This window comes from Chionomys nivalis, chromosome 22, assembly GCF_950005125.1.
Source record: "Chionomys nivalis chromosome 22, mChiNiv1.1, whole genome shotgun sequence".
NCBI classification, from domain to species: domain Eukaryota; kingdom Metazoa; phylum Chordata; class Mammalia; order Rodentia; family Cricetidae; genus Chionomys; species Chionomys nivalis.
Window position 1 is genome coordinate 9,571,215 of NC_080107.1, and position 16,811 is coordinate 9,588,025.

The following is a 16,811-nucleotide window of genomic DNA, read 5'->3' on the forward strand; positions in this document are numbered from 1 at the left end:
TAAAATCAAATATACGTTTGGAAAGGACAAAGCATACAAAATACTCTGTAGACCATCAATATTTATGCTTTTTCTTTAGTTTTTTGTTTGTTTGTATATTTTTCGAGACAGTTTCTCTGTGTAACAGCCCTAGGTGTCCTGGAACTAGCTCTTGTGACCAGGCTGGCCTCGAACTCACAGAGATCCACCTGCCTCTGCCTCCCAAGTGCTGGGATTAAAGGCGTGTACCACCACCGCTCGGGTTTTTTCTTCAGTTTTTAATCTGCATTCAAGGTATTTTTTTCCTTTTCTTTCTTTTCCTTTCCTTTTTTCTTGTAGTCCCAACTGGTCCTGGAACTCACTCTGTAAATCGGGCTGGTCTAGAAATCAGAAATCTGCCTGCCTCTGCCTCCTTAGTGCTGGGATAAAAATGCCAGCACCAATGCACCTGGCAAGCTAATTTTTTAATAGTTTTATTGCATTTTGAATATGATGAGATTTTAATTTTTGCCATTCCTTTTGCTTGTTGATGCTGCTTTTCTGAGCTTCCCGAGTCTATGGTGTTGTATCTTGATAATCATAAATAAATAAGTAAACCCTCAGCTGTTGTTAACTAAAACATTTCTTAACTATTTTCTTATTTTTTTTTCACTTAGGTATTTAATGAAGCAAGTTCTTACTCATGTTGAGGCAGGCCCAAACTCCCTAGGTAGCCCAGATAGTCCTTGAAGATATAGCAGTTCTCCTGCCCTGCCTCCCAGGTGCTTAGATTGCAGTTGGGAGCCACCATGCCTGGCCTTTGCTAATTATTTCCCCACAGTTCTTGCATGTTCTAGTCCTGGTTGGGATTTTTCTTTAGACACCAGTTTTGAATGCTGTATTGGCCTGCTTTCAATCTTAGTGGTTCCTCCCTTAGTCTGTCTAGTCTCCTGATGAGCCTATTAGGGGCATTCTTCATTTATTTTGAATTTTTGCCTCCGTTTGTATTCCTCTTCTCAATAATATCCACGTCTTCTTGTATGTTGTCCATTTTTTTCCCACGAGAGTTTTTTTTTTTTAAATATTATCCCTTGTTCTTGGCTTTGTTTTTGAGACTAAGCCTCCTTATGTAGCCAGGCTGGCATTGAATCCCTAAGTGATCCTCCTTCCTTCTGCCCAGCCCTCTGCCTAGTGGTGAGGTTACAGTTATGTGCCAAAATACCAGGTTGTTTTGTACCCATGAACAGTAGTCAGTAGGAATAAAGTACACCCCTTTCTTGTTAGGCACCGAATTGAATTCTTCATGTTTCGTGACACATGTAAGTGTTGCCTGCAGCAATAGGACCTTACCATCAGGTTGCAGAGAACAACCAATAAATGTACATAAATAGCCTGTGATGTTTAAGAGTTTTCATGGGTGTTCATTGGACTACGACTAAACAAGGTGTAACCCTTTCCTTGCGTTGGAGGTTTTACTTAGCGGAATAAAATGTCTAGATGGAACACTCTTCTATTATTTGGTGACTCCATTTAGATTCCTTTCATATATGTGTGTATTTTAGGATGCTTCTGCATTAATAGGTTTCCATATGGTTTTTCTAATGACCTTTAGTGTTAGCTGTCCTTCCCCATATTTCCTATTCCTTTTTCTTCCCCCTTCTTTTCCATCCTCCCTACTTAATCTTCCTGGTTTGGTTTCCCCTTTGTCTCCATAACAGTGAACCCTATTTTCCTTCTTTGGAAAGACCACATCCCTCCACTAGGTACTTTACCTCTCTGGTTATTTAGATTAGAGCACACATTTTGAAAACATATATATAGTATCTATTTATAAGAGAAAACACACATGCAGTGTTTATCTTTTGTGATTACCTCACTCGGGATAGCTTTTTTTCCTGGCTCCACTTATTTACTTGAAATTTCCATAATTTCTTTTTTCTAGTGTATACTGTGCCACATTTTCATTATGCGTTCATCAGTTGGTAGACATCGAGGCTGTTTGTAATTTCTGGCCATCATGAGTAAGGCAGTGAAGTACATGGACGAATGATCTGGAGGAGGGTGTAGAGTCCTTTGGGTGTATGTTATAGCTGGCCATTGAGGTAGATTGATTTCTAGCTTCCTGAGGAACTGCCACACTGATTTCCATATAGTAGTGGCTGTACAAGTTTGCACTTTGACCAGCAATGGATGAGTATCCCCTCTCCCCACATCTTCATCAGCTTGAACTGCCATTTGTTTTATTGGTTACAGCCCCTCTGGCTAGGGTAAGATAAAATCTTAAAGGATGTTGAACCTTTCTTTAAGTGTTTTTTAATAATTTGTGTTTCGTCCTCGAGACCTCTCCGGTTAGTTCTGGACATTAGTTGGGTTTTTTTTTGGGGGGGGGGGGTGTGTGTATTCAGTTTTTTTAGTTTTTTATATATTGCAGATACTGACCCTTACATATTAACCCTGTATTAGATGTATAATTGATAAAGATCTTTTTTTTTTATTCTGTTGACAGTTGTTTTGCCCAAATGAGGTGTCCTTTGCCATACAGAAGCTTTTCAGCTTCATGAGGTTCTATTTATTGTTGGTCTTAGTGCCTACTATTAATGTCCTGTTCAGAAAGCCCTTTCCAGTGCCAGTAAGTTCAAGCTTATCCCCCACTTCTCTAGCAGATTCAGGATATATCTGGTTTTATGTGGATGTTCTTGATCTATTTGGAGTTTTGTTTTATGCAGGGTGATAAACATGGGTCTATTTTCAACTTTCTACATGCAGCCATCCAGTATGACCAACACCATTTATTGAAGATGCTATCTTTTCTTCCTTATGTAGTTTTGACTTTTTCTTCTGTCAAAAATCAGGTGTGTTCATAGGTGTGTGAACTTATGTCTGGGTCTTCACTTCAATTCCATTGATCAGCCTGTTTGTTTTTATGTCAGTACCATGCTGGGTATTATTATTATTATTATTATTATTATTATTATTATTATTATTATAGTTCTGTAATACAACTTGAAATCTGAGATTGGGATACTGCCAACCCTTTTATTATTCAGAATTCATTGAGCTTTTGTGAAGCCATAGGATTTGAAGATTGTTTCTTTCAGCTTCTGTGAAGAATTTTCATGGGAATAGTACTGGATCTATAGGTTGCTTTTGGTAGGATGACCGTTATCACATTATTAATCCTACCAATCCATGACATGGGTGATTTTTCCATCATCTAGTAACTTTCCGTTTCCTTTCCATGTTCATATTTCCATTCATTCCAGTATCTTCAATTTCGTTTAAAGTTTTTATTATATAGGTCTTTCACTTACTTGGTAAGAGTTATGCCAAGATATTTTATTTTTTGAGGCTATTTTTCAAAGTATTGTTTCCCTGATTTCTTTCTCAGTCTGTCATTGTATATAAGAAAGCTAGTGATTTTTGTTTTAAATTTTGTATCCTGCTATTTTGCTGAAAGTACTTTTCAGCTGTTAAGTTCCCCTGGTGGGAATTTTTAAGAGCCTTTTTTAATAAAACTATTTAATCTGCAAATATAGTTTGACTTCTTTTCCTATTTGTGTTTTCCTTGATCTCCCATTGCTCTAGCTAAGACTTAAGTACTATATTGAATAGGTATGGAAAGACTGGACATGCTTGTCTAGTTCCTAATTTTAGTAGATACACTTTATGTTTTAGTCTGTTTAGGTTGATATTGACTGTGGGCTTGCTTGAAATTGCCTTTATTATGTTGAGGTATGTCTCTTGTATCCCTAGTGGCAGTGTTCTAACCCCTTTCTATAGAATAGATTTTGCATGTTGCATGTGTCTACTCTCATAGTAAAGGTAGAAGATTATCGACCTGTTCTGTGGTCGGTGAAGCTAAGTCTCCAAAGACAGAAAGAAGAGGATGCCAAAACTTGTGTGGGAAGCCAGGGGCACCCCTGGCACTGAGCTCAAGAGTAGTGCAAACAAAGCATCTCTATTCATTAAAGTAAGCAAAACATGAGGCGATGTTCACAGTTAGCTTAAGCCAAACAAGCACAACGAGAGATTACCCCTGCTGTTAAGACCTGTCTTTTTCCTCCCAGGCCTTTGCCTTTCCACAGAGATATAACATGGACATGCCAGGACAGTGCCTTCACTTCCATGCTTTAAGTCCATTCACTTACCATAGTTTATGCAGTTCTTTCTAGAAAGATACCTTGTGGGAAGAATATTCTGCACACTGCCCCATTCGACAGAAGACAGTATTAAAAATGTCACAGAAGTCTGCTATTTTGCATTCAAATAGAAAAGTTAGCAAGTTTGGTAGAAATCAGATCGTGAGATAGTTATTTGAAATTGTCCTTTATTCAAAAACATCTCGTAAACACTTGACTCTGTGCTTTGTTACAGGTGATACAAGGACCTGTGGAATATGAGTGATGACAAACCCTTTCTATGCACTGCCCCTGGGTGTGGCCAGGTAATGTAGCCATTGCTTATAATAATCTTGTATGTTTCTTTTCATTTCATTTCAAATCATTGCTGGAATATATTATCATTAAGGTTTTACTGCAGTGATTTTATAAGATTAGAATTAGGATAAGAACAAAACAAAAACATTTTAAAATTCTTTAATATCTATCCTAGCTAGAAAAAACAGTGCGGTACAGTGGAAATAGTTTATCTTATAGTAAAGGTCAGAACCATAGACAAAAACCCCAGACTTAAAAGAATATTATTTGAAAAGAAAAGATCTCCTGAGTAATTTGGGAGCCTGGGGACCATGGAGGAGGACAAAGGGAGAGGGGAAAGGAGGGAACAGAGAAAAATATATAGTTCAATAAAAACAATAAAATTTTAAAAAGAATATTATTTGACCTGTATTCATTGAAGATCAGTACTTAACTACCTAACTTAAAATCAGAAATGCATTGCTATATTTAGAAATTGTTTTTGCTTATTTGAACTTTTATAAAACCAGCTGATATCTATCTTAGACAGTATCACTAATCTAATAATGTTCTGTTTTGGGTTTTTTCATTTATTTATTTATTTATTTATTTATTTATTTATTTATTTTTTTGTTTTTCGAGACAGGGTTTCTCTGTGGCTTTGGAGCCTGTCCTGGAACTAGCTCTGTAGACCAGGCTGGTCTCGAATTCACAGAGATCCGCCTGCCTCTGCCTCCCAAGTGCTGGGATTAAAGGCGTGCGCCACCATCACCTGGCTCTATTAATGTTCTGAAATCTAACATCTTTAATTCAGTGCATGTGTGGAAGTATTTTCAGAGATGTTATTTTAATTTTTACTAGGATATTAAGTTATTAATTGATATTACGATTATCCTAATCTTTTAACTACAGACACTAAAGAAGAATCGAGTTTTAATGTATAGTAAACTTACAGAGTACTTATACTACAGAGTTAAGTCATAGACATTAAAGTTTTTTATTGGTTTCATGTATTTTTAGTTGGTATTTTAAGTTGAAATAGAATCAACATACAATAAACTTCACTATAGTTCACAGTTTGATGCTTTGGGCCTTTTTTTTACAGTTACTGATTTTGTTCACGTGTGCATGTTGTGTGTGTTTGTGTTTGTTTGCTTATTGGCACAAACATGCCACATTTGGCATATGGAAGTCAGAGAACAACTAGGAGCCAGTTTCCTCTTTCATACCTGATGAGTTTGCGAGGATCAAAGTCAGGTCATCAGGCCTGGAAGTAAACACCTTTACCTGCTAAGGTGTGCCACCTTACACAGTGTTGCAGTTTGTCTTGTGTGTGTCTGTGTGTTCATAGAGCTGTTTGCCACAGTCATGATAGTGGACTACTCATCACCCCCAAAATTTCCTTGTGCCCATTTCCTTGCCCCTTACTTGTGTCAACTCCTGATCTGTCTTGCACAGTTGTGAACTAGTTTGTGCTCTCCAGGCTGTGTGACTGAGCAGACATTAGAATATGTACGTTTTCTGAATTCTTTCATAACAAAATATGAGTTCTCAATTGTCTTGTCTGCTTTCTGTGACTATACTACAAATTAGGTACTTGGTAATTTATAAAGAAAACAGTTGGTCACATAACAGGGACATGTAATTTGATTATATCCCCAGAAATTCACAGATTGGAAACTTGAGCTCTGAAGTCACATGTTAACGTACTTGGAGGTGGGACTTTTGTGAAGTGTCTAGATCCCCACCTTAGACCTCTCGAGCTATATGAGCCCTTTTCTTCATTTCAATAATTTTATTCCACAGTTTATCCAGCATCTGTCTATTTCCAAATTTAGCTACCAAAGATAAAATGAGTGAAATACAAGTCTTTATGTGTACACATGCTGTGTGTGGTTTCTATTGGATTACCAACCAGAAGTGTAATGGTGGAGTCATGTAATAAAGCTTGCTTATCATTTTAGGAAATTACAAATTGCTTTCCAAAATGTATGGGCCATTTTATATTCCCATCAGTAATTTATAAGATATCTAATTATTTCATATTCTTTTAACATTTGGTGTTTTCATTCTTTTAAATTTGACTCATCTTGTTCATAGATAGTATCTCATTGTGCTGTTTCATTTCTTTGATGATTATTGAAAAGATAACCATTTTTCTAAGATGTATATATCAACCATTTGTATACCTTTATTGTTCCGTGAGTACTTTATCAACTCTTGTCTGTTTTTTAAACTTGAGTTGTCTAAGGGTTAGCAATGTAGCTCAGTGGTAGACCATTTACATAGTCCCTAGTAAGAAAGGGTATATAGCTGGATTTTATTTTTATATTTATTTATTTCTGTTATGTCTATGGATGTTTTGTTTGTGTTTGCACTACCTTCATACCTCGTGCTTGCAGAGGCAAGGTCACCCAGGAACTGGTGTTATGGATGGTTAGTCAACATGTGGATACTGGGAGCAAAACCTGGATCATCTGGAAGAGCAGCGAGTGTTGTTAATCACTGAAATATTTCTCCAGCCCCTTATTTTACTTTTTATTGATCATTACTATGGGTGGTGCATGTGTCACATGCATGTGTTGAAGTCAGGACATAAGGACTGGTTGTCTCTTTCTACCTGTTTGTGCTTTCTGGGGATGGAATTCAGGTCCCCAGGCTTGCACAACACATGCCTTTACACACTGAGCTCTCTCTCTCTCTTCTGCCCGGATGCTATCTAAAGTAGATTGGTGAGGAAATGTGTCAATGGTAAGGTGACAATTGGATCACTTGGACAACTGGACAAATGAAGAAAAAATGGAAGAAATTGCATGTTTCTATTGTGGCTGAAGTCTACAGTGATTGGTGGGGAACTTGGCAAGAGATCAGAGAGATAGGAAAAATCTTATCAGTAGAGCTTTGTGGACATGAGATACATGGATTTATTCACAGAGTATTGTGAAGCAAGGAAATTAGATGATAATGGTCAAGGTGAAAGATGGACTAGGTAGGTAGGACAGTGGACACAGGAGAGATAGACTTTTAATATCCAATATAAAGCTCTCACTTACACGCATTTTTATAAAGTTAAGTAAGAGTAAAAATTATAATCTTAAAAATTCTTTGACACTAAGAGTATGGCTAGTTTCCACTAGCTGGATTTATTCTCTGGTAAGTCAGATTTACTTTTATTTATTTATTTTTGGATTTAGTACCAAGTTGACTAAAGAAGAGAGCTGGGTAGTTAACTGTTTTATGTATGTGCCTGTGTGTAGGCACTGGTGTGCACATGTGGAGGTCAGTCTCTCCTACCATATGGTCCCCAGTATAGAACTTTTCCTTGGTAACTCAGAATGTTTGAGGTTTTACCTCATGGTCAGTTAATCCTGTTAATTGGGACCTGTAGCATGGCAGAAGCAAAACTAACTACTCATATCACAAACCAAGGGATGAAGAGGCACTTAGTCCTCTTCAAGGTCACACCTCAAATGACCATAGGACCTCTCCAAGGCCCACATATGACTGCTTCCACCATTCCCAATGCTTCCACCCTGGGAAGAAGCCTTTGGATTTTTGAGGGAAATTGGAGCTCTAAAGCGTAACAGCAGATACATTGTTTCTAGAAGCAGTATTTGGAAAGTAACAAATTTTGCCATGTTGTTCTAGAAGTCATTCTTGGAAACTTGGGCTCAAATAAGCAAGCCCTAACTTTTTCTGCTTAAAATACAATGGTTACTGTGATTCTGTGCATGATCCCTTATTAATATATACTTTTTAAAAAAAAAAAAAAGAAGGGTATTACTTTTAATTACATGTGTGTGGGGAGGAGGGTTAGGGCAGTGCCCATGAAAGCCAAAAGAGTGCATTGGATTCCTTGGAGCTAGAGTTACAAGCAATCCAGTCCATCTAGCATGCTAGGAATTGAACTCTGGCCCTTCCCAAGAGCATTAAGCACTTTTAAATGCTACCCCTACCCACCCCTCCATTTCTTAGACATTTCTTAGATCTTAACTGTATATATAGCCTTGCCTGATCTGGGACTCACTATATAGACTAGATTGTCCTTAGAGTCAACGGGACCCACCTACGTCTGCCTGCCAAATGCTGGGATTAAAGGCATAGGTCGCCACACCTAGCACTGATACTATTTTTAATTTTTTTTTAATTTATGCATTTTTATGTGTATGTGTGTGCTAGAGATGCTGTGCAACATGTACTGCTGCAGTCTGTAGAGACCAAAAGAAGCATCAGATCTCCTGTAACTGGTGGTTCATTAGCTGCTGTGTGGGTGTTGGGAACCCAGGCAAACTCCGGAAAGAGCATTACATGCTCTTCATGTCTTTATGGCATCACCACAACTCTATACATGCTAACTTTTTTTTGCTTATTTTTTATTATTATTAAAATCATTGTATTTTAAATTTGTTTAAATAGAAGAATCAATGACTGAATGTTAGAATATATGTTTGTATGTGTACCATAAGAAATTGTTTTGCTGGGCGTGGTGACACACACCTTTAATCCTAGCACTCAGGGGGAAGAGGCTGGCGAATCTCTTGTAAGTTCAAGGCCGGCCTGGTCTGTAAAGCAAGTTCCAAAACAGCCAGGGTTGTTGTTACACAGAGAAATCCTGTATGGCAAAACAAAACAAAAAAGAGGGAAAGAAAGAAATTATTTAAGAGAATTTCCTAGCTTTAAATTTATAGTATTTGAAAAACGTTAGTGAGTTACACATGTGAGCCACCATTCCTGACTAAACATGGTTTTAAATTGTTGGCTGTGTTCTCTTGCTACAGCTTGTCCCATCATTTATTTAATTTTTCTATTATAAACTTTGAAATTAATTTTAGTATTATTACAAAGCATTGTGATGAGTATCATTTTACATAACTATGTGTGCATCTCTAATTAGTTTCTTAGACTATATTTCTCAGACTAGAATTACCAGCTCAATATTATATAAATAGTCATGGTGGCTGAAGCACAAAGACCAGAAGTTCAAGACCACCATAAGACTAAGACTTTGTCTTTAAAAAATAAGGACTGAAGTGAAGCTCAGTGGTAAAGCACTTGCCTAGAATGCACAGGTCCCTGGGTTGGGTTCCAGTTATAAATAAACAAATTAATAAATGAATGAAATGTAAATATAGTTAAATATTGGGCCAAAAAGATGGCTCTCTGGTTAAAGACATTTGCTCGAAGACTGGACCTGAGTTCAGTCCCTGGAATTCGCATGGTAGAAGGAGATCCTAACCCTACAAGTTGTGTCTTCTGACTCCCACACATTCACACAATACAAAAGAAAAAAAGAAAAGGTCACTCTGCTTTTGCTTTCATTAATAGTTTAGCTTTCATTAATAATGAACTATTTTCATCTTAAGCACTCCAATCTTGAGTATTACATTATTTTAGCCAATGATTCTGTGAGATATTTAATGTTATATACCATCACTGACCAAAACAGCCCAGTGAATATCAGTTTTATGTGTTAAATCTTGCTGAAAGCAGCAGTGACATATTCTCTTTATATTAAGTAGTATTTCTTAGGATGTTGAAAGTTCTACTAATTATTATTATTTTTTGAGCTAGGGTTTCACTGTGTAGCCCTGGCTGTCCTGGAACTCATTGTTCAGGTTTCAGACTCACAGAGATCTCCTGCCTCTAAACCCTGAGTGCTGAGCTTAAAGGTATGCATGCCCACCATGTAAGTTTTTTTTGAACTTGTCCATATATTGTGTTTTATGGTCTAAGTTGATGAGGACAATTGACCCAGGTCTCTTCCTCTGTTACCCTGCAATAATTGATTTTAGAAACACCAATTTGGTGATGACAGTATAAATTATTTTTTCTCATCAGTAAACATGTGTAATCTAAATTTTGTTCTAGCATACTTAAACATACGGATTTTCACATTTTAAAATGTACTTTGTTGATAGTGTCACTTTAAGAATGACCTATAAAAATTAGCACAAAGCGTTTACCTGAAAATCCTTACCACAGTCTTTTTTTAAATGCCTAGCTAATTTTTAGATACTGCACAGACTCCTATTAGTCTCATTTGTATTTAGGGGATGTGCTGTTTAATTGAATAAAAGATGCAGAGTTAGATACTTAGTAAAATTCATTTACACGCTCTATTTTATTGGTAATACCTTTGCCTTTGGTTTCATTTTCATTGAGAATAATTTACCTTTGTGGTAAATTATTATACACTGTCAGCTGATCAAAGTGAAAATTAAATACAATATGTACTTAGCTCAAGTCTCAGTGGAGTTATATGTCTGTTAATCATCAGTAGCTTTCTGCTATTGAATGGAGTTCTCTTCAACTAAGGAAAAAGCAGAAAGAGCTGTTACCCACATCAAAACTTATTTATACCTATTTAACAAGTTAAATAGTAATAATAATAACATAGCATGAAAATAACAGTAAAACCACAGAATGACTAATTCTTAGGAGGTTAATTCTGATAAGAGATGGCTTAGCATATAAAAACACATGTCATGCAAGCCTGGCAACCCTGGTTTAATCCCTGGAACCCCTGTGTAGAGATGGAAGGAGAGAACCAACACCACAGAATTGTCTTCTGACCCCCATATAGCTGTTGTGGTCTGTGTAACACCTCACACCCCCCCCCCCCAATAATAAAATCTGAAAAGACATGGCCAAGCCTTGGAAACACAGGTTTCTCAGTTATTAGAACGTAACATTAATTACTGTGGATGCTGTGTGTTCACCTTCCTCCCATCTGCCCATTACCCTTTTTCTACCTTGTTACGGTCCTATTCAAAAAATTTTTTTCACTTCTTTCCAACCTTGTTCAATGAGATAAATGCTCAAGTTCTTGTTTTTATTGAGAGAAATACTTGGGTTTTGTATATATCATTGGATTAGAAGAAATTATAATAATTCTTTGTTAATATTGCTAGTAATACTATTATAATTATTCTACAAAGTTTCTTTAAAAAAAACCTTTTAGTTTGTCTAGAAAACAATTCACATAAATTATAAATCTTATCTCAGCATATAATAGTTACTGTATTAAGTATTTGTTTAAAAAGAATCCATATTCTTCATGATATAATAAGCATTTTTCTCATTTTAACCAGATTGATTTTTCACTCAGACTCTCTAAGTTTCTTTTTAAATACACATTTTCTCAGATGATTGCCCAAGGTCAGATTCATCTTCACCTGTATCAGATACCAATTTGAGTCTATTTTGTCCTTCCTATTAAAAATTGTGTGTGTCTGTGTGTGTGTGTGGTCAATAATCCCCATGTAACTAATAGTTAAATTTGATCTTTGGATCTTGTATGAGAATTAATAAATACATAACACTTATATTTTCATCTGCTCCTTTTCACTTAAGACAGTTTGCTTTCATTTTTCCCGTTATACAGCAGGCAGTGTTAATCTACAGTGTGTTAGGGTAGTTGGATAGATTTTTTGTTTGTTTTGGTTAGTGTTGTTGCTGCTGAGCATCAGACCTAATGTCTTGTACACAGCACTTTAACACTAGACTACACCTTCAGCTCCAGTTGTTCCTTGAAGCTAATCCAAGCAGAGGACACTAGTAGAAAACAGTTCCAAGTTAAACTTGCTTAGGTTTTACCTCTTGATTTTGACACTTCACTGTTTTTAAGTGTGGCACTTATACCAAGATGAGCTCACAAACGAATGCTTTAATAACTGCCTTCTAAAAAAGTCTCATTGGGAGCTTCTGGAACCTAAGGGATCTTCTGTGCCGATACTTTTCATGTGGAATGTAAAGTATAGCAACGAGAATTTTAATACAAGGATAAAAAGCAGCAAATATCAGTAAGCTCTGCAATGTGTTCATTATCTTAAGAGCTTTGTTTCTGAGTTGCTTGTCAAAAGCACCACTACTAATTTCTCCAGATTTGGGGTGGACTCTTAAAGGATAAAGCAATAGGAAGGTAGCCTGAGTGGCAAAGGAGTTGGATTGTCCTGGTGTCCACAGCTGAATGGATAGTTAGTGAATGAAACAGTTCCTTCAACATGGAGATACAGACAGGTTCTGAAGAAGTAGTAACTATTTTCATAAAGTAATGATTAATTTTCTATTGATCTTTCTAAGTAAAGTACATTGATTTTCTTTAATGTAGCTTAGAATTTTACTGATTTTAAGAATCAACTATTATTTTAAGGGGTTTGCTTTTTCCATTAACATTTATGTGGTTTTGGCAGACTTGGAGATCATAGGAGGTGCTCAGCTTACTTAGAAGGGTAGACATAAATATAAGTCTATTATAGTGGTAGGCCAAGAAATGAATGTTCAGAGCACATGGGCACTGGTGAGGCTTCTAACTTGAAGCTGGAGGATGGAGAGAGGGCTCAGTAGTTAAGAGTGCTTGTTGCTCTGTCAGAGGACTGGAGTTTGCTTACAACTTTGGGCACTCTAGTATCTTCTTGCTTCTGTAGACATATACGTGAACATAAATTAAAATAGCATAAGCCTTTTTTAAAAATCGATGTTGGGTTTGTGTGCAGGAGTTAGGTGTCAGGCTTCTCAACAGTTACATGACAATTCTAACATCCCCATTTGTAAAGCAATAGAAAAGAGTGGGGGTTAATTTAACTTCTGAACCAGGAAATAGACAAAATAAATGACTGGTTCCGATTTTGGGTAAAAATAGTGCTTGATAAGGAGCTCTTCCTAAAGGTTAACTTCCGGGCATAGTAGGTATTTAAACATGTTGTGTCTGTTGGCATGCAATACTTACCCAGTGTGAGGTGAGGAGAGGTGTGACAGAGCTTTAAACGTGCATTCACTTTAATATGAGCTATGATTTTAAAAATCACTCTTTTAGGTTAAAACCATTTAAAGTGATGTTGTGGTTGCTGTTTCTTTGCTGTATTGTAACACAGGAATTTTTTGTTGTTGTTGGTTTTTTGTTTTTGTTTTTGTTTTTTTAACACAAGGTTTTTCTATGTATCTTTGGAGCCTGTACTGGAACTTGCTCTGTAGATCAGTCTGGCCTCGAATGCACAGAGATCCACCTGCCTATGCCTTCCAAATGCTGGGATTAAAGGCATGTGTCACCAGCGCCCAGCCAACTAGGGAATTCTTTACTGTGGAATATAAAGCCAGATTTCTATCTTTTTCTTTTCTTTCCTTTTTAAAAAATTTTCTTTTTCCTTTCTTTTTTCTTTTTTAAATTGAGACAGCGTCTTACTATGTAGCCCTGGCTGACATGGAACTCTCTATGTAGATCAGGCTAACCTCAAACTGACAAAGATCTGCCTCCCTAGTGCTGGGATTAAAGGTGTGCACCATCACACCTGACCTCAGATTTATTTTTTAATTTGCACAGGAGTCATGTTTAGAATATTCTCAGTTAAAAAGTGGTAAGTAATCTTATGTCTAAGTAAAAACAGTATTTTTGTAAAGTCTTTGAATTATGGAGTTTATATTTATGACATAATAAAAAATGAATAGTGATCATTTTATTAATTGTTTTGGCCTAAGGTTTTATTTTCAAGTCTTTCAAATTAGTTATATACTATCATTTCTTATTCTTCTGTAGTGGTTTTTCTGGTTATTTAAATCTAGTATGTCTTTGTGTGCTAACAGTAGATGGATTATGTTTTAGTTTATAAGTTGGTATTTTACTGTTAATGGTGGTTTTACATGTTGTGGAAATTGATAATCCTTATCAGTTTTCTTTGATCAAATTGAAAATCTTAACTGTATTTTAAAACTTTTTGCCACAGCGTTTTACCAACGAGGATCATTTGGCTGTCCATAAACATAAACATGAGATGACACTGAAATTTGGTCCAGCACGTAATGACAGTGTCATTGTGGCTGGTTAGTATATGCTTTTATTAATGGCTTATATACTATTTCACCCAGAATGTGCACAATTTTTGTGTATTCTCTGTAAATGCTATAGTCTGGAGATATACCAATTACTTCACCTATAGTAAATGTTGGCAACATGTATTTACCCATTACGTTTCTGTATGTTCTTTTGATCATTCATTTCACTTTTATGTGTGTTTTTCAAATAACCATTTGAAGTCAGTTTTACGGAAGTTAATTAGAACCCCTGGAACGTTCATGACTTTTACAAAGTGGAAATTTAACGATAATTGTCTTCACTGATATTTAGTGTTTCTTTTAGCTGTCACGCACCTGGTTTTCAAAACTTTATGAAGATAATAAATGATTAAGCATTAAACACTTCCTGTGGAAAAGAAATCTTTACTAAACTTGGTCATTATAATTTTGTTAAAAATGTTTTAAATAAAATGTTTTATTAATAATACTCTGAAACTGGGGTGTATATCAGTAGTTATAGTGCTTGCCTAGCACGCACAAGGTGCTGGTTTTAATACCCAGCCATGCAAAATAAAATACTCTTCATACAGGAGACGTAAGTTCAGTTAGTGTTTGTGTATGTGTGTCAACCCTATAACCATATGTAATATACCCTGAGCAGATAATTATTTTTCATATGTGAAAAAGAAACCCAATTCATGCATTAGCTTATCATCACTGTCCCATATTAGCTGTTTTCTTTGATGCTTCATATATATATATACATTTTTGTGTATTTGTATAATACATACTATGTGTAATTTCAGTATATAACTAGAATTCTTTCTTTTGTGAAGCTTAGTTTATCCTGTGATTCTAGAATTAACTCAAATACTGAATAGTATTACTATTTTAAAATTATTACTTGGTCTAGAGATCAAAACACCATATGTAATGTTTTGGAAAGATAAGATGTTGAAGCAATATCAGATAACTCCTCTGTGTGTATTATAATTTTTGTAATGAATAAATGAGAGGAAACAAAGAGTTAGTGATTTGTTAAACAGTTTGAGGACGGGAACTTTTGGCATATCTTCAGTACTGTAGGTAAAAGGACACAGAACAGAGTGAAGTGTGTACTTCTTTGGAATATGTAAATAGTAGGACCACAATAAAAATTAAAGAACAGTAAATAAAATTAAAAGCTATCTAGAAAGTGCTTTCCTTGGTAGGAAAATCTTTGTTTCCTTGAGATTTACTTTATCAGACATTCTCTTTGTAAACTTTTATCTCAAGAATGTTTTAAATATGGTTTCTAGAAATTACTTTTCTGATTACATTAAGTACAATATAAAAATAAAACATATACAGTCATAGCATTTTACTAACATTGAGATAGTTTACTATAACTGTATAGATAGAATGCATGATGATAATTGCCTTAAGCAATCTGCACGTTAACCAACTGTGCCTGTGATGACTTTTCTCAAGTCTGGTGGTCCCATTAATTTTCATCATCAATAGCAGTGATTTAGGCTTGCGCATTTTCCAGATTCATTCCTCTAGTGTGGGTTGTCTTCATCCCGATCATTTTAGACAGTCCTTTTAGAATAGTCACTTTTATATTTGAATAATTTGAATTAAAATAGATTTAAGCTGATATGTATACATAAAACCCTTATTAAAATATTATTTTTGGCCAGGCAGTGGTGGCACACGCCTTTAATCTCAGCACTTGGGAGGCAGAGGCAGGTGGATCTCTGTGAGTTCGAGGCCAGCCTGGTCTACAAGAGTTAGTTTTCCAGGACAGGAAACAAAAGCTACGGAGAAACCTTGTCTCGAAAATCAAAAAATAAATAAATAAAATAAAATATTATTTTTTGGAGATCTTTGGAGTACAGGTTAAAGATTAAATAATGAGTAAGATTATAATTTATGAGGACTTCTACAGTTTACACTACGACAAGCCTACCTGATGTTTAATATGAATGCTTAGTGAATTACTTTTGTTAAAGATATTTATAAGTAGTACATGTAAGAGGTAAATATAAAATTGTAGTACCCCCTTGTTGACAGAGGTGTCTGTCCTGCCCGCTCCTGCAACTGTTTAGTCCCAAAGAAACACACAGAGGTCTACATTAATTATAAACTGGTTGGCCTAGTAGCTCAGGCTTCTTATTAACTGTTATAATTTATATTAGCCCATACTTCTTGTCTGTGTTAGCCACGTGGCTTAGTACCTTTTTCAGCGAGGCAGTTACATCTTTCTTGCACTGTGTCTGGCTTCCTCTAGATTATCTGGACGATGACTGCAGACTGAAACTTCCCTCTTCCCAGAATTCTTGTTACCCCGCCTCTACTGCCTGCCTAGTTGCCCTGACTGTACTTCCTACTTTGCTACTGGCCAATCAGCATTTATTTAAAATACAAGTGACAGGATACAGACCATTGTCTCACAGCACCGCCTATAGAAAATCAGTAATTAACAATATCTGACCTTCAGCTAAACAGATTTTATCGTAAACCAGTTCTGTTTTAAGTAGACTAGATTCTGTGTATAACCGCTAAAATACTGCCCTAAAATGCATAAAATATGAATACATTTGAATGTACTACCAACTCTAATGTAAACAAATGCCCTCAAAATGATAAGACTAAATTGGAAGACTT

The 16,811-nt window shown here is 35.9% G+C and overlaps 1 protein-coding gene across 2 annotated transcripts in view; it reads left to right on the top strand.

Moving 5' to 3' along the window:
- Atf2 (activating transcription factor 2) overlaps positions 1–16,811 on the top strand; it is a 76,305-nt gene that overhangs the window by 23,189 nt on the left and 36,305 nt on the right. For both annotated transcript variants that reach the window (XM_057755319.1, XM_057755318.1), the window contains exons 4-5: positions 4,333–4,402; positions 14,093–14,189. In XM_057755319.1, the coding sequence (XP_057611302.1) occupies positions 4,355–4,402; positions 14,093–14,189 (145 nt within the window). In that variant the 5' untranslated portion in view covers positions 4,333–4,354. The remainder of the gene's footprint in view (positions 1–4,332; positions 4,403–14,092; positions 14,190–16,811) is intronic.